At 30.6% G+C, this 26,677-nt stretch overlaps 1 protein-coding gene across 1 annotated transcript in view; it reads right to left on the reverse strand.

Moving 5' to 3' along the window:
- The window catches only part of LOC117170934, a 507,802-nt gene that overhangs the window by 330,823 nt on the left and 150,302 nt on the right, over positions 1–26,677 (reverse strand). Inside the window, exon 3 of the mRNA XM_033357981.1 lies at positions 12,396–12,471. Within this exon, the coding sequence (XP_033213872.1) occupies positions 12,396–12,471 (76 nt within the window). The remainder of the gene's footprint in view (positions 1–12,395; positions 12,472–26,677) is intronic.

Below are 26,677 nucleotides of genomic sequence, written 5' to 3' on the forward strand. Positions count from 1 at the left end.
TATGTATGTATGTATGTATGTATGTATATATATATATATGTATATAAGTATATAAGTGTACTATCTGACCGTGCGTACCTGAGCGCCCAACGCACTCGCCCCACGCACTCAAACACTTCAAACGCGTTTTTCTCGAAACAACCTTTTGAGAAACTGGCCACCAGATTTCTCCGGAACCAGTGGGCCGATCCTTCTCAAATTTTGACCACACATTCTGCACATAAGTGCTCACAAAATGACCGATTATCAAGTTAAAATTTTGATTTTTACTATATTTTTTTTACAAATAAAAGCCAAGAAAAATGTTTTCGATTATTTTCGTTTTTGTTGAATAAAATTAACAAAATTTATTGAAAATTAATATCCATTGGTTATTTTTAGCAACTTTTATATCAAATCTAAAGAACTTTGGTTTTTTTGTTTTTGATAAGCCGTTGCCGAGATATCATGTAGCCGCCGACCTGCCTCCAAATTATTGCGTTCCGTTTAAATACGGATTTGGATACAAAACTTGGAAAAAATAAATTTAAAAATTTTTGTTTTATATCCAAAGATATTATTTATCATACCTATTAATTTTTATATCCATATCTTCCATAGCATCCTCACGAAAAATTCGCAAAAATGTCCTATTTTTGTAACCTACCAACTGGACTACACCCTTTACCCATTTCGCCCCAAAATGTCCATTTTGGCCATCAACTTTCATCTACGTATCAATGTCTATTTTCATCGGCCAAAAAAGTTGCAAAAGTCATAGTCCGCTATTTTTGAGGTAGGTCTATTGATCTATGATATTTAGAAAAAGAAAAAAACACTTCCTACCCCTGATGTTTTCATTTGAAAAATAAAAATGGTAGTTTCTAAGGGTGTTTTTTTTAAAGTGCAATTTTCAACACAAAACACGTCTTGAAATTCAGTAAACTGAATGAAAATAGGGCGGCAGAGGCCCAAAGAACAGGACTATGCTATTTAGTTATTTCATTATTTGATATAGGGGTTGTAAAACCACCCCCAAAGAGAGTAATTTGACATCAACTAAGATTGAGTATATAACTATTTACATCTACACATATGGATATGTATATATATGTTTTCGAGGGCGCTGGTTCTGATTTCGATGTCAAATTTTCAAAATTCAAGATGACGGATCCAATATGGCGACTTTTGGGTTTCGAAGTCGCGTTTTTTTCAAACGACATGAAATCTGATGCATCAAGCTCTCTTGGGTTGTTGATAACGATTCTAACGTCAAAGCTATGATAATGAAATTCATAAAATCAAAATGGCGGATTCAATATGGTGACCAATTTTTACAAATTTTCAAGTTTTTATATGCTAGGACATAGACTTTGTATCCGGTAATTTCGGTAGCCGCTGATAAAGATTTTGTCGTCAGAATTACAGAAGTCATGCTGCGATACTATAATAATCTACAAATCTGAAAAATGTGAAGTTAGAAATAAACATTTTTTATGCGATCTTATCGGCCATTTTGAGGGCCTAAATTGGAACTCATTATTATTTTCGTCGTGTCTCTGTTTATCTTTTTTATGTGAAAATGCAAGTTGATAAAAGTGAATGTTTTTGAGCAGAAAGATTTTTCATTGTCGATCGTTGAGTAATAAATTACGATCCGTCATCTTGAATTTTGAAAATTTGACATCGAAATCGGAACCAGCGCCCTCAAAAACATTAGTACATATCCATATGTGTAGATGTAAATAGTTATATACTCAATCTTTGTTAATGTCAAATTACCCTCTTCCGGGGTGATTTTACAATACCTAGATCAAAAAATGAAATAACTAAATAGCGTAGTCCTATTCTTTGGGCGTCGAACGCCCTGTTTTCACTCAGTTTGCTGAATTTGAAGATGTGTTCTGCGTTGAAAATTACACTTTAAAAAAAAATACCCTTAAAACCTACCATTTTTATTTTTCAAATGAAAAAATCAGGGGTGGGAAGTGTTTTTTTTTCGTTTTCTAAATAGCATTGTTCGATAGAGCGACCTCGAAAATAGCGGACTATGGCTCTTGCAATTTCTTTGGCCGATGAAAATATACATTGATACGTGGATGACAGTTGATGGCCAAAATAGACGCTTTGGAGCAAAATGGGTTAATAAATGTTTTCTCCAAAAAACTGTGTAAAATTATTCAAAATATTGTAGGGAATATTCCAAAACTTTCGTATAAGTTACCCTAATTTTAGGGCAATTTCCCCAAAAAACTTAGGTAATATCTAATTTCCTAAATTTTAGGGAATTTTCCCCAATTTTTTAGTAAGGTGTAAGATATTTTACGAAAATTTCCCCAAGTATTAGGGAAAGTGATTTTCCCCAACGAAATTGTGAATTTTTACCCACTAAATAGTAGGATGAATTCCCGAAATTTTTTGCAGTGTAGTTTTAACGAATATTTCCAAAATCAGAGTGTTTATATTAACTTCGGGAGAAAACTAAAATCTGAAAACTTAAAAATTAAAAAAAATGTTATTAAATATATTCTTAGTGTTTTAGAATTAAAAAATCATTACGCTTTTTTACATATTACCTCATTCGACAAGACCTCGCCGAAAACTCAAACATAAGAATAACCCGACAAGAGCCTGAAGATTATCCGCACGGAAATTAGTGAACAAAAGGGCCCGACCAGCCCTTAACCAATCACCGACCAGATCCCGACTGAAATTTTGACAACAAAAAGCCCAACTAGTCCCCGGACTGGGTACTTTGTCAAAATTAATAACCCGACTAGCCCCCGATTAGTGCCCGACTTGTAATAGGACCAAATGGGATTATTTCCACAAGGGTTACGGAAACAAATAAAAAATTATATAGAGGAGAGTACTCGAATATGAGATATTCTCGTAATATGAGAAAGCGGGGTATCAGCTAAACTAAGAGACCCACACTGTCGGTTCTATCACTAACTTATAGCCCTTGAAGAAAGAGTAATTTCGTGGTATAGTCCATTTATCATTGGGCTTCTAAAGATTATAGGCGAACTTTTTGTGAAATCGATGGTGGTCGAGTTCTTGGAAGGGAATAATTTTAAACCCTATTTATTATTCATTAAATATTTATTTAGCAGTAAAGTTTGTCTAAAGTGATGGGGATTGAATAACTAAGTAGGAAAATATCGATAGTGTTGAAGTTTTTCATTCTACAGGTCAGGAATAGTGAGTGCATAGTTGCACGATGTGGTTCTCATAATATGAGATACCTGTGGTTTTTATAACACTGCGGCTGCGCGGGGGAAATTGGTTACAAAAGTGTTTGTGACTACTGCAAAAACTAAATATATCTAAATAGCAGTAAATTTATACTTCGGAAACATAGAATGAAGTTTTTCATTAAAAATAATACTTTATTTTGCAATTTATTAGCTATTTCCTGGAGTATGTCATATTATGAGAATAGTTCTACGAATTTGAAAAAAGTACTTTTTTACATTTTTTGTATTTTCAGCATAAAAAATAATTTTAATAAAATTTTTTATTTGAGCTTCTTATGACAAACTAAATTTTCTTTAAAATGACCTATATTACTTTTAAATTAAGTATATAGAATTCCGACAATCTCGCCAGAGTTGGTATCTCATATCTGGGTACTCTCCTCTATAAAAAAAGAGATTTTTTTCCCTGCCTCAAGAGTTGTTAAGCTTCCATAAAACTGATAGGATGTTTTTTTAATGTAAGAAAAACAAAACATGAAAATGGATAAACCATCTTTGAGCAAATTGTTTGTAATATAATTTTTCATCTTTTCTCCTAAACGATACAAGATATTACAAAAAAAAGAGCAAGAAGTAATTTTTCTATAAGTTTTCTTGTGGAGTTTTTGAGAGAAACCACTTTCAAGAAAGTTTGTCAATAGTTACTTTATTATTGTAAGAATAAAAATGATATCACGAAAGATGTTATTTTGAACAACAAATTTTTAATTAGAAAATTTTTAAACTGGCAAGAAAAATTATTTTAAAAATTGTTTTTTAAATGAATTCATCCTTACTATCGCTTCTCACCTATCTTTAGAAAATGTTTAAATTTTAATAATATACTGCTTATTTTTTCAACTCAAATATTTTCTGGAACTTGCTGTTTAGTTTTTTAAAGTAAATTTTTTTATGGCTGAAATCCGCAAAAATATGCTTTCAAAGAAAAGATAAAGATTTTTTAAACAAATGATTCTATTTTCGAAGATTGTTCACTTATTTTTTTAATTAAAAATCAAAATAATATAGAGAACATTTTTCCCGAAAAAAGCTATGATTTAATCAAATTCAAACACTTTTTAAAATTAATAAGAAGCGAAGATAAGCTCAAATTAAATGACAAGAATTATTGTTAAAATAATTAATGTTTGTAAATTTTAAACCTTTTTCGTACAAAATTATGTTCTTTTCTTCCTTAAGACATCCCTGATAATATTATTACAATTCTTAAAATCATAGACAATTTTTTTCCCCCATTGACCTCATTAACACGACAATCACCTTAATTCTATTTACACCAGGTGAATCCCATGCCGAATTCACACAAAACACGCCTTCACATCATCGATTTTTTTCAACTATAGCTACTTATTTGATTAGTTGGGAAAATATAAATTGCCGAAGATTTCACTTAAAAATTTTGTTTTGAAGTGAATTTGACTTTTTCTATTTTTAAAACTTTTTGAGTCACAGAAACACACGAATTGCACTTTTTCACTAAAGGCTTAGACTTAATCAGTTTCACTCTAATTAAATAATACTAATTTATTTACTATAAATATCTTTGAGAAATAGAAAAGTTAATGCCCCAATTAATCCCAAGAGCCCCTTTATGTTTTTGTTCCATTGTTTTCAAAAATTATATTTTTTTAAACTGGATCCCCAAAAAATCACTACTCTGATTTTCTATATCTCTTTTGTTTTGCATTTCGGACCTTACGCATGTTTCGACTTGTTCTAAATTTTAGATGATTTACATAAATTCCTGAATTTTTGAAATATAATTTTTCACTATTTAATTCAATATTTTTATTCAAGTGATAAAAAAAGTTTAGTCTATTGGTTTAAAAATTATAGCCAATTTTTCATATAAACAGTTTTTGCTGGCAAACAGTAATAAATGTGAGAATTAAAAAAATTCCTTACATTTAGAATTTGTTTGAAAATTTGCAAGAAGCATGTTTTTTGGAAAATGTCGAATTGGTGGAACCTGCAATTTTTTAACTGAATCAATAAAAAATCCAAATATTTTGTTTTTATGAAAGATATTTTTTCCAGTTTCTGCAAATCATATTTTTTTGCTTTTTAATGCTTCAAACAACATGAAAAAATGCCATGAAAGAAAAATAATTAAATGTTTCTTAGATTTCGACTGAAAAAATTTCATGTCGACATATTTAACTTTTTCCAAAAAATTATGCATTTAATTGTGCTTACTAAAAAATTTTTATAATTTTTCAACCAATAGAACTTTTCTTAAGTTTTCCAACCCTAAAACTAAATGGAAAACATGAACTAATTTCAACCACTTTTTTACATTTTCTTTATTAAAACTTTTTTTATTGTAGAAAAAAGCGATATTTGGAATCGATACTTAATTTGTTAAAATAGGCAACTTTATCTGGCAATAGAAAGATTATTACATAAAAGTACATAGGTTTTATCCTTTTTCCTCTAAATTTAATTTTTAAAGAATGAAATAAAGAAGTACCAAACAGAAAATCCATGTAGGCGTTTTTGAACAACGAATTTAAACTAAAAATTTCAATTTTTTGTTTAATAAAATGAAAAAATCCATGCACGAGATGTTGGAATCAATTAGAATCTCACATTTTAAATTGCCCGAGTTTTTTTATGATAAAAAAATATTATTTACATCGAAACCCAGCTAAGCGGCACAGTCTTTAGGGAACTAATATAATTCATGTTTTAGATACTCATTTAGTGTCTGAAATAGAAAAAGTGCAATAAGTTTTAACCAAAATTGTTTTCAATTAAACTCTTTGGCATTCAATATTTTCTCTTCTAAACAAATAAGTAGCCAAAGTTTTAAAAAATCGACGCATGCTACAACGAACAGCAAATCTCAACATCAAGACATCAATTTTAAATCCCGGAACCACCAACTCTACCAAATTATTAACCCAAAACAAATAAAACCCCTATAAAAAAGCTTTTAAAACTCCACTTGAATTCGAACTTTAAGAGCCAACTAAACTACAACTCGGGGCCCGTAAACCATCAAACAGTTCATATCCTTTGATAAATAAACTGAAAACATCGCAGATCCGTTTGAGAGAGTAAACAGCAGTGAATTGAAGAGTAAAGTGAAGTGAAGCTCTGGTTACGGTGCTTAGAGATAAGTAGGAAATACGAGCAGGTCTTTTTTATTTTGTAACGGAGAGAATAAATAGAAAGGTCCTGCCAGCGAGGATTGCAAGGAGTCAAACGTATTAAAGGATGAACAACGTAGGAAGGAATTACAAGGTCGTAAGTTTCAGGTTGTGCTCTCATTCTCGACGTTAGGATTCCCCATGACCATCGTAAATCTGTCTAGAAATACACATGTACGTCGATATTCCAGCTGATTCCAGGCAAGGATTCCTCCGCTACGAGACGCCATAAATACTGTCCTCTGTACCTAAGCCCCCCCCCCCCTTTCCAACCCAATATGTCACCCTACGAGTGAAAGCCAGCTCTTAGTTCTACAATATTCCCGTCTACTCGTGCACAATTCTACAATTCTATATGTGCTTTAAACCGTGACGCAGCCAGGTTTAAGCCCCGCTTACGCAGGAGCTTTCAGTGCCACAGTCCGATACCTCTAGTATTTCTAGATATATACATATTTCTGATTCCCGTACAAACCTTACTGTAAATGTCGAAATGGGAGGCTTTAAATTTGAATAGGGATACTTGACAATCCAGTTATTCTCTTCACTCTTGAATGAAGAGATCATGTGATCTGATTTCCAACCTAATTAAAATATTTTAAATGAGTTAGTTTTCGAGCCAAAAGCCGGGTATCTGAAAAACAGTTTTTATATGCTTTTAAGACTCGAAGTATTATAACTGATACAATTTCAAATAAAAAACATTATTTTTATGAAAAATGTTAACATTTAGAAAAAAACGCATCAATTTTAACATGTTTTTTGCAACTGAATTTTTTTCTGACCGCAATTCTTAACGGTTTTTCAAAATTGATTGCATTTTAATAAATGACGATTTATATTCTTTCAGGAAAACATACTCTATAACAATAATGTTTCCAATTTTGAAAGTGAATTTTTTTATAGCTGAAATCGTTAAAAGAAATTTTTTATTAGAAAACACTGATTAAACAGATAATTATATTTTAGGATTATTGATTGATTTTTTTGAAATTGGAAACACTAGAGTTGTAGAGAATGTTTTCTCGGAAAAAAAGCCGTCATTTCTTAAAGTTCAATCATTTTTATTAAATTGGTAGAAAGCGAAGGTGAGAAAAATTCAATTGCAAGAAAGATGGTTAATATTAATGGGTATATCTGACTATTGATACGACAACTAACTTAAGTACTGAGGTAAAAGCACTCTTAAAGTGATATAATGTTCAATTAAGAATTTTTTATAATTAGGTACTAATATAAATTTAAAAAACTTTGTCATACTGTTGAACTATGCATATTTTTATTATCATCTAATTAAAAAGTGAATGCTGCCCAGCACCAAATGCAGATAACACACGAAAAAGGGGAAAATAGGGGAAATATTAGACATTTATTTTTACATATCGAAGAGAACAAATATTTTTTACGAGAAATGCTATATTTTTAAACAATTTCCAATTTTACATAGTGATATAAAAAAGTGCGAGAAAAAATTGTGAGTTAAATATACCATTTTATATGTTTAAAATCATTCTCAGAAATATTTTTTACAAGATATATCATTTCTGCCTTACTATAATTAATACTTTCAATGTAAACTTAAAACTGCACTCTTCAGTCGAGCGAAGTAAAAATGCTAAAATTAATCGAATCGTTAGAGCTGAGGGTTTACCATTTGTGGGCCGACACCCAGTAAAGAAAAAAATGTGGAAACCAGTTAATATATTCTGTTCTGTTTCTGAATTTCAAATAAAATTTTTTCAAAATTCATACAAAAAATTTGCCTTATTTAACATTTTTTAAATATATACAAAAACGTGTTTTTTGGATTGATTCGAATATGAAATTTCTTAGCTTAAACCAAAGAAGCATGTTATTATTTTTTATCTTTGGGAAAAAAAATTCTAATGTTGTTTCAAGCGTTTCAAAATCGCAAAAAAAATGAAATCCCAAATATCCTAAATCGAGGGAAAAGTTTTTTTTCCGAAGAAGCGAAATGATCAAATGTTTCCTTAGCTCAAGCTGAATGAATTTCAGGTTCGACATATGCATATGGCTCAATAAAAAAACATGTTTTTGCACATTTTCAAAACAGTTTTAATTGAGCAAAAAATGTAATTTTTAAATGCATAATTTTGCATTATTGTTCACTAATAAAAGCTATAAATATAACGAATTCGTCATCATTTTTAAACCAATAGGCACTATTTTGAATTTGAAATCTTAAAATAAGACTGATTAAAAGTTGTTTTCACTGTTGTCATATTAAAACCCACGAGTTTCTGTTTCCCTCAGCTCAAACGATTTGATTTATTTTAGCATTTTCACTACATCCTACTCTACCCAGTGATCTCAAACTTTAATTAAAAATTGTTTGAGTTAGAATATTTAATATTGCAGTGGATCAATTTGGAATATTCCATTTTTCAATTAGGTATTTTTCTTGATACATTTTGATTAAAAAGTGTTCACCTTCTAATGCTTATTTAAAAAGTTCTATATGTTCCGTAACTATTCCAATTTTACATTGGATAAAAACTTCTTTCTCCAGTTTCCACATTTTCAAAATTCTTTAAAATGTTTCAGCTTCAAATTTTTTTATGAATAATTATTTTTAATAGTTTAACACTTGAAACATGTACCTTATTAATTCATAAATAACTTATTTAAATACAATAATGGCTTTAATTATTATTCGACAATAGGTACACTTAGTAATTTCAGATAATTTTCCACTTAATTTAAATATTGAATTTTCAAATATTGCATATTTAAGGGGAAAAGGGGAATTGCAATAAAAAGAGGAAACAAAAAAGGAAAGCTGCTCTCATTGTAACTTTTTAACATTTTCAAATCTGCAGATCAATAATTCTGAGAAAAAAAATCATTAAAAAATTAACCGTTTTTACTCAAACAATTACCAACCTTCTAATTCTTACATGTGTTTTAATAAAATAATTTGTTTATCACTGAAATTTTATCTTTGTCTAAACCTGTTTATTAGTTTTGTACTCATAAACTTTATAGATTCACGATTTTGTGTATAAAGTATGTTCGTGGGTTATTTTAACATCTCTTAAACATTCGTACAAAGAAGTTAACATTTTCAAAAATGGAATTTATTTTGTAGTTTGTTTTTTTTATACCTTAAAGTTTCAAGAAAGAAAATCAACATTTCGAAAATGCTGAAATCATGGAAGATTTTTTAATTAAACTATTGCGGTGAGAAATTACTTAATCATGAAAGTGGAAAACATCCCCTAGCAGAAAGATGCTTTAAACTTGTTTAAAGAATTGTTTTTAACACCCCGTAAAAATTCAAGCAAGGATATCGACATTTCTAAACAATCAATATTATAGGAGTTTTTTTAATAATGTATTAGGGTCGGAAATTATTTTACAATAAATGTGGAAACAAATCCTAGAAGAAAAAGTCTATGCATTTTTTACTGTTTTTTTAACGTCACTTAAAATATATGTAAGACTTTTTTAAAGTGATTTTTGACACAAACAATTTTATCACATAATTCCCCGTGTGCTTTTTTGTTAGCAAATTTTAATTTCCTTCTGCTTCTCTACTTTTTAGGGACGTTAAAAAAAAACCTTCATATTAAGTTAAACACTTTTCCTGATAGAAAACACTTCCTACACTTTTTTAAAATGATTTTCGACCATAATAGTTTAATTCAAAATTCTCTGTGGTTTTCGTGGTTTTGGAAATATAAATAATTTCTTCGCTTATTTGTTTAAAGATTTCTAAATAACGCAATCAATCAATTTAAAAACTTTTTCTTATAGGGAATACTTTCTACAATAATTATAACTAAATCATTTCCGAGCCCAATAGTTTAACCAAGAAAATTCCCGTGAGTTTAGTTATTTGAAAATTTAGATTTCCTTGTTTGACTGTTTAGGAAATATTCAAACAACCTTTAAATAAATTTTAACACTTATCCCGGTAGTTAACGCTACCTGAACTTATTTTTAATTAATTTCTCACTCAATTAGTTTAACAACAAAATATTCAGTTGTTTTCTTTTTTTGAAAATATCAATTTCCTTGCATGAATGTTTGAAGAATGTTAAAACAACATTCAAGGATCTTATATACATAAAATCATGAATCTGCCAAGTTCATGGACACAACATTTTTTTTAGTGGATCTGATACAAAAACTATGATAAACCCAACCAAATCTAGTAATATTTTTTTTTGAGATGAAAAGCATTTGAATAATAAACGAATTTGGAAGTCAAAATTGAAAGTTGAACGATTGTTTCAGTATAAGCTATTTGCTTTTTCTCATAATTTAATATTTTTAATTATTATTAAAATGAGTTATTTGATGAACGAATTCTAAAAAAGTACTGAAAAACTTTTTAGTTTAAAATTCTTCGATTTTTAGAAACATACTTTTTTTAATATTGCTAGTACTAAATTGAATTCATCATCTGCTAAGCTGTAAGTGGTCATTATAATTAATTGCGCAACCTTTACATAAAATATAATAGTTCAAATTAATGAATTTAAATGAAAATATTTTATTCATTTGATACGATTTAAATGTATATTTTTAAATTATTTTTGTCACAGAGGAATTATCCTATAATGAGGCTAAAATATTTATACCAGATTAATTAATTATAATGAATTAATTAGAGACATGAAAATAACATCGTTTTTGGGACTGGAACGCCCAAAATACTATACTTATGTCTATAATAAATATTTGTACACTGCTTTAAATCGATTTTATTTTCTATAAATAGAATAAATTTAAATAACTTTCTTCCTAAATTAGAAAGCTTTAGACATCATCAACGAAAATCAAACGAAAAATAAAATATCTCTAATTATGTACAGGGATTATTACTTGATCGAAAAGAAGACTAATATATAATGTTCATCTATGTTATTATCAGAATAATCTATGAAGATAACAATAACTACTCGGCATTCATAAAAATTCTTAATCTGCATAGCGAATTATAAAATTCCTTATAACTGAATGAAAAATCTAACAATATCTAATATTTCTCTCTAAAATTATAAATCAGCATCACGAGTTATTTTTATATTTCTAATACATTTTCCATTATGATTACATCATCATCCGGGAGAACTTTAATGGAAGATCTTATGTTTAATTTATGAAAATCGATAACAATTATTATTTTTTCTTGAGTTAACTACTTCAATTATAATTAAAACAACAGAAGATGATGATCTCACTAGAATTTGTTACTAACTGACTACAAGCATAACAAATTATATAAGCAAACAGCTTTATGTAATCAAATTACAATTGTTTTTACTGAAATCAGCAGGCCCAAAATACAATTTATATAAACTAATTTGTCAAAAATAGTAACTTTACAAGTATGTACGATTTATTCTTTGAAAACATAAAAATAATTTAAAATTATTAAACTCTATATTAAAGACATCCGAGTAAGCGGAGTACATAATCAATGCAAATGTATAATAATATTCTTTACAGATTTCATTGAACATACTTAATTAAATAAAAAATTATCAACAAACGCTACAAATTCTGTATTTGTGACCTTTTAACATTGTCTGATTTATTTCTCCCTTTAGGTGATTAATTTTAACACAAAACATTACTAGATGGGTATCATTGTTACCTAGTGCTTTTTTGCAATTATGTTTTCCGCAGAAGTTCTTTTTTTGAATAAGAAATTTTCCACTAAACACTTTTCAATTTAGAACTGCACACTACAAGAGCAGAACTAAAATTCAACGAAAATTCAAATGACGCCTCAAATTCCTACTACATTTGGAAGATTCAAATTAGCAGCTTAAGTGCCAGGACTTTACTTCTGTCAAAGTTCCCACTGTTAGCATATTCTTAATCATCCATTAGAATTTCAATCACAAGCCCGACTCAGAACAAGCAAGCAAGTCAGTTCACTCGCTTGAGTGAAAACGACCTTGAAACTTCAAGAACGAAACAATTCTTCTTTGATCGTTGTGCAAATTTAATCAATGGGATTTTTACTCACCATGAAGAGCCTTGAGATACGCCTTCCCTGCATTTATCAGCTGCCTCGCTCCCGGATTGAATTTTTCCAGGATATTCTGAAATCATAAAAAAGGAATGTACTTTCACGTTCCAGCTTAATGAGACACTTAAATTAAAATAGTCTAATGCATCAATTACGCTAGTAGAAAAATATTTTTCCAGAGCAAAGGTGGAATGGGGAATAAATCTTATAATCGCATCGGGAACGGTAGACCTTGAACGCTCATGGTTAACGATAACGACTTGGCTCCAATCAGATTAAAGCAGTTAGATTAATTAGATGGAGGTTTGCGTTAAATTCCAAAGAGCCCCTCAGGTTCGGTGCCTAACCTCGATCGATTGTCAGGTGCGGCATTCTGAAGATATCGGTGGAAAGGGCAGTCAACATGTTGCATAATCCAAATAATCTAAGGATACTATTGTGCACTTCAAAAAATAAATTATAGAATGGTCATTTAAGTGGTTTTAAAAAATAAAATTTCCATTTCTTTATAAGTCCCTTTCCCCATGGCAGCTCAAAAAAACCCATAAAGCGAACTAAAGTCCCTATCACTTAATACATATAACGTCCCCTGAACCTAAAGTACCCCACGAATTAAGCAGACTCTTGCTACAAGCTCGGTAAGGTTTAAAAATATTTATTATTATTATTTTACATTCACGTAAAATATACCACCCGAGAAGCTAAAGAATCCCAAAAATCGAACCCCTTCAACACAAAAAAACATGCCAAAGACCGAATGCTATCTCTAAGTTGCTAACCCCTCGAACAGAAATAATACACAAAGAACTGAAAGCCTTCTCAACTCTTCAACCCTCCACACACTCAGGAGGACAACCCACGATGCCAGAAAACATGAATACATAAACAAACACTGGAATCCATAGGAATCCTAAAAACACAACCCCGAATCCCTCGAACCCTCAAAAATGAAAAACTCAGAATCTTCCAAAAAACCGAATACAACCGCCAACAGTTTACAAAAAATCTAAGAGGATCGATCTTTTTTGCAATTATAACCCGATTTGTAATAAATCTTCATATGGTTTCTGGCATCTAAAAATAATGCTTCGAATAAGTAGCGACAACAAAATCGGGATTTTCTAGCGAAGACCATTTTTCTCAATACTTTAGACACACAGTCGCTATCTAAGATGAAATTGAAAATAGAATAAATCTCTTCTTGGAACGAAATTCCTTTTTTCGAATTGCCCTTCCGACTCTCGTCGTCGAAACATTTATCTTCGAATATCCGCATCAGCATTGTGCGTCTGCAGGCCATTATCAGGGAACATCGACAGTCGACACCTCGCGTCGGTTTCAAGCATTGCCAAACTGTCGAAAAGGGGAAATGTCTGCTCTTTCAGGCTTTCCGGTAACACCGGAAAGGACTCCGTCTCGTCCTTCGCCCTTGCATGGCTGATATGCCCGTGTTTCGCGACAAATCACACACCAGGAGTGCGCCTAACATCTTCCTGTTTGAAGCTGAATAGCACCCCGATTATGCTAAACAAGAGAGGCGCAAGTCCTCTGAATAGGGCCGGAGGCTGCCTCCGATTATCCTATGAATGTTCCCTGGTGGCGGTCAAGTTTGTTTGCCTACAGGGTTGGTGTAAGCAGAGTCTGTATGACGCTAAACTCACGGATACAACATCGCTGTGGATGAGCGGTTAAAGCCTTCCCTACCCCTATTTTCCTCACCTCCTCATCTCCTCAACTCGTTCTACCGAGTTGACTATCAGCCACCCTCTTGATCCCGAGACCCCCGCAATCACATTCTCGTGACTGTCGCCAAAGTTAAGGCGCTTCTAAACGAACTACCGCTTGATGTGGTGTGATATCGATCGTCAGTTGACGGGTAAATTAAACTCGGTTGACCCACGTTTCCAGAACCATCAGTTTCCGTTTTCCCGCCCTCGTCTCGTATCTTAGCAAGTGGCAGGGGTGTCGCATTCGATGGACAGTTAAATTGTTTTCTAAATAATGAAATAGCCGAGACAACTGAATCTGACTGTGCGCAGGGCAATTTTATCATTCGAAATAGTATAATTTCCGAGGGTGAGTAATTAAAGTATTCCAGAGTAATTCAGTCTTAATCTAGTATAATTCAGTTCTAATCAAATGTAATCCACGTGCAATCCAGAGTACTTCACCTATAATCTAGGGCGATATGCTTGTGATCCAGTTACTTCGAAGTACATAATTAAGCGCAAGCAAATAACTGTAATCTAAAGTAATCCACGTAATTAAGAGTAATTTGTATAGGTAATTTAAATGGATTCAAACTATGTTGCTAAAATTTTTTATAAACTTAAAACATTCCATTTTTTGTTTAAAATTGATATTTTTAGTTGAAATTCATGTAGGTATTAAACAACACTTCTTTTTTTATACAAAAAATTAATATTCTTTCATTGAAAATCCTTTTTTTTTCTTTCCAATATAAATAAAAATATGCATCATAAGTTTCCTTTATATTTGCAGTACATTCAATACAATAAAACACAGATTTTTCTTCGAATCTGCTTAAAACATCAATCAATTAAAAATTGTATTCATTTGAACGTTGAGAACTTGAAGCACATATTTTTTGGTTAGAAACTAATTTTTTAACTGCAAATTTAACCGTTTTGGTATTAATTTTTATTTTTTTTATTTTACAGTTTTACTATTTAATTGAAAATATTTGTATTTTGCTAAAAATATGAATTTTTTAGTAGAAAATTGTTATTAGTTGAAAATGCAATTTTTAGGTCAAATTAAAATTTTTCGGTAGAACATTCAACTATGTTCTGAAAAAATAATCAACTTCGTAATAAATTGAACAATTTTGTTAATAGGTAATTTCTTGTTGAAGACCCAACTTTTTTTGTTGAAAATTCATCTTTTTGGTGGAAAATTATTCTTTGTAGTTCAAAATTCATTGTGTTTTTTTTAAATTCAACTACTGTGTTGGAAGCCGAACTTTGTGGCTAAAAATTGATTTTATTATCGTAAATGCATAAATTTTGTTAAAAATTCATCTCCTTGGTTGACAATTTAACTGTTTTGTTGAAAATTCTTTTCTTTTCTAATAATTTCATTTTTTTATTAAAAATAAAGTTATTCTATTACTAATTTTCTCGATTTGAAATTCATACTTTTTGTTGAAAATTCGACCATTTGATTAAAACTTAAACAATTTCGTGAAAGTTATTTTTTGGTTGAAGGTTTACCTACTTTGGTATAAAGTTAAACAATTTAGTTTATTTTTGGCACAAAATCATTCGTCTTGGTTAAATATTAATTTTTTGGTTGAAAGTTTAACAAATTTGTTAAAAAGTATACTTTTTTGTTGAAACATAAACTGTTTCGTAGAAATGTCGTTTTTATGGTTACATTTTCTATTGAAACACTATTTATTGGGTCTAAAATTGAACTATTTTGTTGAAAAATCATTGTTTTTTAGTTGAAGATTTATTTTTAACTGAATATTTAACTATTCCGATAAAAATTCATCATTTTAGTTGAAAATTTTAACTATTTTGTTGAACATATTTTCTTTTTTCAGTTCAAATTAATATTCAACTGAAAATATTAATATTCATCTATTGGTGGAAAACTTATATTTTTTACGTGAAAATTCAGCTATTTGCATGAAAATTTATTTTCTATGGTTACAAATTTAAATACTTCCGTGAAAACTTATGTATTTCGTTGAAACTAATCTTATTTGGTAGGAAAATAGTATTTTTTGTTGATAAATAATGTTTTTGTGTAAATTAAACTACTTGGTGATAATTTCACCTATTTTGTTAAAAACTGAACCATTTTGTTTAGAAGTAATCAAAGATTCGTGTGAGTCTATATTTTAGGGCAGAGTAATTTGTCATGTATGTAATATAGAGTAATCCCATGCAACTGACAGTAATTCTATATATACAGATAATCCAAAATAATCCGAAATAACCTGGAGTAATCCACCCTCATAAGACAGTATTTTCAGTAGTTTTTTCCCCTCAAAAATTTTCCCTGCAGTATTTAAAAAGCTTTGAAGCACCTGCCCATTCATTGCAGGTTATTCAGCAATTTCTGGCGAAACAAGGCCTTACATAAATTTGACAACTGCAATAAGGTCCTAGTTTGATTTTTAGTCAATTTTTTGATGTCATATTTTAACCACATAATCTAAAGGGATAAATACAATCCCTCACAAATGGATTTTTTGAAAAATGATCTTCTTGTTTTTTTTTTCGGATGCCTTCCGGACCGGCCCAGTACTTAGATCCTTTTACACGAGGCACGCTTTGCGTTCATTGCTTGTAGATTTATTAACGTCAGCACATAGCTGAAGCAATGCTATTTCTTTGCTCGTATCGAGATGCTAAACGGGGTTTACCCACCTGGTATGTAAAGGCACCGTCTTGAGTCTTGAGTTCTAAGATCTAACCGAAGGAGGGAGAAAGGATGCTCCTCCTCAAGGATAAAGAAGGCTGGATAGCTAAGATGGCTACAGAGGCAAAGAGAGATAGTCTCAGAGCGAGAGAGAAAGGTAGAGGTAGAGGAGAAAGATGTGTCAAAGCCTTGCCTTCAAAGCAAGAATGCCGAAAGCGTTCAGACGTTCTCCTCTTTGCTGGTAATCGTATGTTACCCGTCATATCTCGGAAGCCGTAAGGGGGCACTGTGAATACGATATCGTGAATGTATATTTTCCAATAACGAGAAAGGTGCTCTTGCTTCGAGAACTCTGAAATTTAATACCCTTGGAAGTGAAGCAGCATGCATTTACTTTTTGCTTCTTTTTGAGAATGAAAGCGAATCGATATTCATAATCTGCTACTTTGAATTATTGGATGTTTCATGTACATACATATATGTACAGTAGAGTAGTCCAAAATCATACCTCTTGATTTTTTTTTAGTAGAGGGCATTCAGCCCCCCCCCCCCACCTATTTTGTGAGGTTTCCGAAAAATTTACTTCCAAATTTGAGCCAAATCAGTTCCTATTAGGACGTGCCTCAAAGGCGCAGAATCCCCATAAGATTAACGTAGGAAAATTTTTATTTTGGGAAAAATGCGATTCACATTTTTAGGCTTAAACATAGCATGCGGGAGATTATTAAAATTTGGAAGGAAGTCTCAGACAAATAATTTCTGAATAATTCCTTTTAATTTAGATGCCTCTCATCCCCATTTTTGTAACCCCAAAAATGCGAAAAAATACTGAAATTGATCATTATACACAAAATTGACGAATATGAGCTCTGTTTTTCTCTTCATTGTCATAAATTAATTTTATTTGACAAAAACTTTTTTTTAATTTTGTGAACTCACCGTGAACTGTTAAATCAATTTCCATTTGTTCAAATCGTTTTATTTTGCATATTAACTCATTGAAAAGTACTTTCTTAAGTCAAGATTAATCGGACAATTAGTCATTGATAGGAAGACGCATATTATTTTCTTAAACATTTTTTTCTCTCAATTAAATACTTCATATTTATCTTTTTCTCTAATTAATGCGACAATTAGTCATTGTGAAGAGAACATTTTATAATGAAGCCATAATCGAATTTTATAATCAATTTATTAAAGTTTAATTCTACATTTTGTTGGAAATGCGATAAAAAATATAATTTTTTCTAAATTTGTGTAAAACGTTTCATCTTGTCGTTCTGAAATTATTTCTTTAATTTTTTCCTGGAAGTCCCTTTCTCAAACTGATGAGTATTTGTTCTCTGGAGTTTGCATGTAAATTTTTTTATCAAAATTTTGCGCAATTTTTCAAAATCACATTTAAAAATTCGATAAAAAATCTAATTTTTTCTAATTCGTTCTCTGGGAATTAAATGTTTTTTGTAATCAAAATTTTGTGCAATTGTTTATAATAAATATAAAAAAAATGTTTAGAGAAATATAGAATATTTTTAAATTTAACGATTTTGAAGAAAGTTAAAAATAGTGTACACGCAATAAAATCGGCATTGAATGAAAAAGATATTCCTGCGAATACGGAAGATGCACTATTTTCATGATGAAAGAAAATGATCTTGATTCAAAAAAATGTATTTTATATTTAAAAAAAAAAATAAATTTCTGTTTTCAATTAAAATTTCTTGAGACTAGAAAAACTTCTTTAAATAAAATAAATATTGTATCGTCTGAATTATGAATAATAGTTTCTTGATTGAAAGCTAATTTTTGAATTTAAAGTATTATTAAATTGAAAACATATATCAGATCAAATATAAAACCCAATGATCATTTTCCATTTAATTTTCTAGCATTAAAAATTGAATAATTTAGAATTAAAATCATTTAAAATTAAACATTTTGGAACGAGCTTCATGGAAAAAGTTAAAACCTTAATAATTTCATATTAAAATCAATCAGTTTAAATTTAAAATTTTTGAAATAAAATCATTTTAAATAATAATGATTCAGAGTTTGATAATCTGAGGTTAAATATGTTAAAAGTTGTTTTGGTTTAAAATTAAACAGTTCAAAAAATTTTGTTTTAATTTTATTTATATTTATTATTCAATTAAAAATTATTCGATTTTGAAAACTTAAATTTTTCTCAACATTTTTTAAATATTAAAAAATTTTAATTCTGAATTGCTTGAAATTGTCCAATTTAAATAAAAAAAATTTTATTTGGTGTTATCAATTCTTAGTGGATATTAAAAGTTTCTAAGTTGTACTAAATTTAAAATTGTTAGTTTCTTAAGTCTTCATTATTCAAAGCAGAATTCCTGGAATTAAAATCAAGATTCCAACGACCAAATTTGGATTCAGCATGAAATGTTACCATTGAAATCTGAAAAAAATTCCTTTTCCCCATAAAAAATAAAAGAAGAAGAACTTTCTCCTTTGGACAAAAACAAAAAAGAGAAAAGAAAAATAAGAAGAATAAGAGATTCTTATTTTTCTTTTCTCTTTTTTTTTGTCCAAAGGGGAAACAGTTCTTTTTCTTTTTCTTAGGGAAAATTCACACTTTAAAATTTGAAAAACTTTAACGATGAAATGGTTCAAATAAAAAAAATTCAATCGCAATCACCTGTTTTCATGAAATTTGTTAACGTTTAATTTTTTATTTAGACGCTGCAGCTTAGAAAATTGCTCAATTTGGAAAATAATTCGTATATGTTAATTTAAACCTCCTTAGATCTGAAACCTTTTGTTCCTTGCAAAACGAAATTCCAAAACGTCAATTTTATCTCTTTTATAAATGAATTTTATGACCTATTGAAGTAACTTTCTAAATAGTAAATTGCTCAAGGCAGTTGATTCAAGACAAAGATAATGTATTGCAAATCTGGAATGTGGACATTAATTTTTTTTAAGAATTTAAGTAAAGTTTTGAAACAGTATTCTCGCTTTAGTGAGCGGGGAAAGAAGCAAGAATAATAAAACTTGTCTTTAAATCTCACGTGACATTGTGAAACCTTCAGGTGGTTAATAACTAAAGGGAAAATATTTCTACTTATGCATGTTGAAAAACAAACAAGAAATATGTTTATCGCAGGTTCGCGAAAGAAAATTATCACTCGTTATTTACTTTACTAGATATATGGATTTTTCAAACGTATTGTGAAGGAAACATAATTTTATTATGAAATTCGATCCAAACTAAAATTTATTATTATAACCATACAGAGATTAAATACGAAACAATCAATATTGTAGAGGAACCAAAATTATATCTCCATTAGCTATATTTATTGTGGATTTACCAATAAACATTGATAGAAATGAACCATCGATATTTGCAAAATGTTTAAAGCAGAGACTTCGAGCACAATTTATTGTTCTATTCATAATGAATCAAATACAGGGTGCTCCAGAAATTTTATTTTCAAAATGCCCTGACATTTCCCTGATCTTTCCCGGACCAATTGTTCATTTTCCCTTATAATTGAAATGCAAAGACCAACCTTTTCATCTTTGTACATGCTTAACGTAGAATACTTTATAAACGGAATAAACTTATTTCCTATAAAAAGTTTAAAATCTCAAACTATATAGATTAATTTTCAACCACATGGTCGAATTTCGAGAAAATAGTAGAACTTTTACCAAGATGATTGATTTTACTACCTGCAAAAATAAACTTTTAGCCAAATGGTCCAATTTTAAAACCAAAAATAATTAACTTGAAATAAATACAGTTGCTTGTTAATTTTTAACAAAAAATGTAGTAGTTAATATTTCGAAAGAAAAAAATGGATTTTCAGCAAAATAATTTTTTCAAGTCAAAATAATTATATTTTTAACCAAATAATTAAATTTTCAAGAAAACAGTTGAATTTTCAAATAAATTGTATTGAAAATCAAAAGATAAACTATCAAAGTAAAAAGAAATTTTCAGCAAAGTGATTCAACTTTTCACCGAAGCATTGAATTTTCATTTTAAAAAAATGTTCAACAAAGTGCTTTAATCCGTAGCAATTTTTCCATTTTCTACAAAAAAATACGAATTTTCGACAAATAATGTAATAGTAGATATTTCAACCTAAAAAGATATTATTTTCATATAATAAGCATCAACAATTTGTTAATTTCCCTCACTATTAATATATAAAACCCAGACTCTTAATATTATATCATTTTTAACACATAATCTTTTATAAATGCAAGAAACTTCATATTAATTTCACATTGACAATTTTAAAAATGTATTATATCTGACTGATATTTGAAGTACCTCTTATAGAAATTGAGTTTTTATAAATTATTATTAATTTTTTCGACGGAAGAATTCGTTATTTTCAAAGTCAGTTTTTCACTGGAACCTCCATCATATTTTCAGCAATATTCATGACTTTTTTCTGAGAAAGTAAATAATTTTTGCAACAAAATTAATGAACAAATACATTATTCGGGCATTTGTCAACAATATTTTTTTCAATATCAGTCACATTATTAGATTCAAAAATGAATTCGTTATTTTACTTTAATGTCTTGTAACTCTTGGTCATAATCGAATTTTTTCCATCCGAATGTAGTTTTAAAAGGTGAACATAAGATCCAAAAATTATTAGTAAATACAATTGCGTCCGACCAGAAAGGTTTGAGATACTTAAGACTCGAACTTTAAAACTACCTTAGGGCGGAAAAAATCAAATTGGACCAAGAATTACAAGACATTAAAGTGAAGGCACTGAATTAATTAATCTTTTATTCGTCGCTTTTTTCAAGGATTTTTTTTTTAAATGCATAATTTTCTTATTCCAGATTAAATAAAACGAAATTCAGTTGTAAATGGAACGAAATGAAATGCTGTTTTATGCAATTGCGCGACTTTTCTTTAAGATTTGTTATGGCTAACGGTTTGGTCGCACGTTTACATGATAGATACCAGAATAGATTTCGAGGCACGTTTAAAACGTTAAATTAATTTTAAGCGTTGCGAGAACAAAATAGTAAATGGTGAAATAGATATTCTATACAATAATACAGCTCTGTTGAATGTATTCCTGCTTGATATTTGACGGTAAAATATTCTTTTTTCCTGTGCCTCTGGAGAAATCGCACGTGACTTCACTGTCAATTTTCGAGCCTCTTTTCTATCTATAACCGTCTAACTTAAAGGAGTCACAGAATTTAGTAGATACTTGGATAAATTTATGGGATCATGTGCAATGGCTTTTCAATGAACTAGGGGAACTGTCAGAATCTATTGGAGATTAGATTTCGTTATTGAAACATAGACATTAAGAAATTTGTTCATGCCTTCTTCCAATCTGCAAAAAAATAACAGGACTTTTTTACTGCTTTTTACAATGTTCTGAATATTTTCTCTTTCTTTTAAAATCCAACTTGTATGAATTTCCACGCCAAGAGAATAAGAGGAGCATGAAATACAAATAATTTTTAATTGATGTTTACGTCATTATAATGTTAGTTCCCTCTTGGATAGGAACAGTTTTCATATTATTTCGCGAATTGAGTTTCAGGAATTTAATTAGAGTTTAAGTATGTGTATGTAACTTCTAAGTGATGCTATGAATTTTGCATTTCAATAACTTTTAGTTCCGGGAGCATTGTTTCAGAGAATATGAAATTTATCATCTCTGGGGTTTCAATTATGATTAAGGGTAATTTGTGAGAAGAGAAGGGTTTCTACAAAATCCTAATTACGAAGTCACATGACTTTCCCTGATCATTATAAATTTTGCTTTCTGGTATGAAAATAAAATACATAAACTTTCAACTGAAAAATATTAACTTTGAGTTAGAAACATAACTTGAAAGGAAAATAAAAACGAATTTCCATTGCAGTATATAAATTTTCAATCAAATAGTTGAATTTTAACTTAAAACCGAATAGTTAAATTTTCAGGCCCAAAAAAATTATTTTTTACCAGAAAAAATTAATTTTAAACAAAATAATTACATTTTCAAAGAAACAGATTAAGTTTTAGAGAATAAAATTAAATGCTTAACAAAAGATACGAATTTTTCACAAAATATTGGAACTTGCAAATAAAACAGTTCAATTTTCAACAAAAAATGGAATAGGTAAATATTTAGTTTGAACAATTTTTCGAAAAAATAAATAATTTTCAATAAAATCGATACATTTTCATCCAAATAAATAAATTATTATTAAAAAAAAAATTTCAATGATCAAGGTTAATTTTCTACCAATAATGAAAATAAATTTCTAACAAAACACATTAATGTTCAATCAAACAGATAAAAAAAAAATAATTTTCAACACACTAAAATTAATTTCTCACTAAAATGATCTATCTTAAATCAAAAAGAATATTTGTTAACCAAATTGTTGAATTTTGGACCAAAAAGAGGAATTTTCAATCGAACAGATTAATTTTTTAACAAAAAAGACGACTCTTGCACTAAAATAGATAAATTATCAACTAAAAATGGATTTGATCTAATTTCAGTTAAATAAAATTTAACCAGAGAAAAACGATTTTCAAGAAAATAGTAAAATTTTGAAACAAAAGACTCAATATTTATCCAAAAAGAATGTAATAGTTTAATTGTCGGGTTAAAAAATAAATTAAAAAAAAATTGTCTCCTAATTAATTAAATTTGCAACTGAAAAGAAAAGGTTTTCCTGCTTAAATGTTGAATCATTAACGAATTTTAACAAAACAGTGGAATCCCCAAACAAAAAACACAAATATTCAACAACAAAAAATTAAATATTTAATTAAAACAAATTAATTACCCACCAAACGGTAGCAGTTTCCTAGGGAAAATTTACCACCAGCACAGTACCCCGCCAGTACCGCCGGTCGAAGTTCGGTACTGGCGCGGTACTGTTAGAATACTGGCAGGACTACTGGCTTTTTACCGGTAAAACCCCTAATGATAACAATGATCTGTACTGACTTGCAGTATTTAGCCAGTACTGGGCTAGTACTTACATTTGGTACTGGTGCAGTACCCTCTCTGTTAGTACCAAACGGTAGCAGTTTCCTAGGGAAAATTTACCACCAGCACAGTACCCCGCCAGTACCGCCGGTCGAAGTTCGGTACTGGCGCGGTACTGTTAGAATACTGGCAGGACTACTGGCTTTTTTACCGGTAAAACCCCTAATGATAACAATATTCTGTACTGACTTGCAGTATTTAGCCAGTACTGGGCTAGTACTTACATTTGGTACTGGTGCAGTACCCTCTGTTAGTACTGGCCCAGCACTGGCTCAACCAATACCACAAACTCGGCGACGTACTGACCTGTAGTACTGGGCCAGCACTAAAGTTCACCACTGGGCCACTACTACAGATTAGTACTGGGCAGGTAATGATCAGGCTCCAAGTGATAACGAAGGTATCCCAAGCAGAAATACACCACCGGCCCAGTACTGACCTAGTTCCCCCCGTCAGAGTTCCAGTACTCGCTGTTTGTACTTGGCCTGTACTATGCCAGTACTGACTTGTATTGCTTAGTGGTACTGGCCTGCCAGTACTGACGCAGTGCTGACTGTCAGTACTGGGTAACTTTAAAAATTATCAAAAATTATTTAATTGTTTTAAAGACTATCCTTTCATCATCATACGACTGCATACTGTCCGAATATTATTTATAGTAACAAAAATATAGTTTTTAAACTATTTGTTTGATTTTAACACCCACTATTTCTATAATTTAAAGATATAACAAAAAAGGTATTTAAAAAAATAATAATTGACTGCTAGTATTTTGTCAATACATGTTAATGGCACTGCTTAGAATGAATACATATATTACACTTTCACACATTAAATTACAAATAATATTTCTAACGCTACGGTGTTTCGAACCTACATCTACCATATATACCTAAATCTATCGCCTAGCAGTCGGGAGTGCTAACAACTGCGCTAATCCGACAAGTTAAAACTCTATGAAAAAGCCATCCTCATAAGCTACAGTTCAGAAAAGTGAAAACAACCATTTCTCAACTCTTTTTTTTTCGTAAATCTTTTTATCGTCATACCACATCAAATATATATAAAATAAACTAACTGTTGACGGAAATATAAATAAAATAATTTTAAAATAAATTATTTAAATCGACTACAATTTTTCTTCGTGTAATATTTTATTTTTTCACGTTTTAGACCATTTTAAAAGTTCTGATAATAACATATAATGAGCAAATAATATTTGTATCGACGGAACTTAGAAATTTGACCACATTGCGCAACAATTTTTTTAATAACAATTTTCTTTAAACCTTTGTGTAACGTTTTTCTTTTTAGGTGTTTTAGACTATTCTACAATGATTAGGACGTGTTTTTTTTAGTCTATTTTTGTACTACTGGCATAGTACCGTCCCGGTCGTGCAGCCAACGTTCTGCCATACTGGGCGAACCACCGGCTGCCTGTACTGGGGGGCAGTACTGGCCCAGGACTGCGCCAGTAGCGAACTCCGGCACACTACCCACATTTCCACCTGGGAACATAAGCAACTGTTCTGTTTTAAAAATTCACATCAAAAATACGATTTTTCATTTAAAAAAAAAAACATTGTTTGAATTCTAATTTTAAATACAATTAGTGACGATTACAAAAAATACGCCAAACGCTGGCGAAACGCCCGTACCAGTATTTCACCAGATATGTATACCACTCCTGAGCCAGTAGTACACCAGTATGATGCCAACCGTTGTTTCAACGCTTGTGTCAGTATTTGACCAGTAATACGTATCAGTACTACGCCAGTAATAGACTCAGTATCATGACAGCCCCCGGCTGAACTCTTATGTCAGTTGTCAATCAGCACTTGAAGTTGGTATGTGGCCACTGCTACTTCAATCGCAGGGGAAACAACGGTGCCAGTATTTCACCAGTAACGTATATCACTCCTCAGCCAGAGGTACGCCAGTATGATGCCAACCGTTGGTTAGACTTGTATTTCAGTATTTTACCAATAATCCGTATCACCACTGCGTCAGTAGTCGACCCAGTATCATACCAACCGTTGGCGTAACTCCTGTGCCGATATTGCACCAGTGATGACGGTCAGTACTGGGCCAGTTGTAAATCAGTATGATGCCAACCGTTCGTTGAACTCTTGTTTCAGTATTTTACCAGTAATACGTATCGATACTGCAAACGTAGTATATCAGTATCACGCCAACCGTTGACGGAACACCCGTGCCGATATTACACCAGTAATAAAGATCAGTACGGGGCCAGTTGTAAACCATCATGATGATTACCGTTGGTTGAACACTTGTGTCAGTATTTTATCAGTAATATGTATCAGTAATGCGGTGGTAGTCGACCCAGTATTACGCCAACCGTTGGCAGAATTCCTGTGCCGGTATTGCACCAGCGGCGATGGTCAGTACTAGGCCAGTTGTAAACCAGTATGATGCCAGTGTATATCAGTATCACGCCAACCGTTGGCGGAACTTCTGTCCCGGTATTTCACCAAAGGTGACGGTCAGTACTGGGCCAGTTGTGAACTAGTGTGGCGCCAAACATTGGCGGAATTCCTGCGTCGGTATTTTACCAGTAATGACAGTCAGTACTGAACCAGTAGCAAACCAGTACTATGCCGATGGTTGGCACAGTACTAACAGACAGTACTGGTATTTATTCTGAATTACAACTGGCGTGGTACTGCGCCGGTCTTGAACTCCGGCTTGGATCCGACTTTTCCCTATGGGTTTAACCAAAAAAAAGACATTTATACAATGTTAGACGAATTGCTAAGCCAAAAAGCCGAATTTTCAACCACATTACCCGCCGCTCACCTAGAACATTTTCTTTTCTAAATCTAATTTCATTGAGGTTCGACATCTATTAAATA

The sequence above is a fragment of the Belonocnema kinseyi genome, chromosome 4 (genome assembly GCF_010883055.1).
Source record: "Belonocnema kinseyi isolate 2016_QV_RU_SX_M_011 chromosome 4, B_treatae_v1, whole genome shotgun sequence".
Taxonomy (NCBI): Eukaryota; Metazoa; Arthropoda; class Insecta; order Hymenoptera; family Cynipidae; genus Belonocnema; species Belonocnema kinseyi.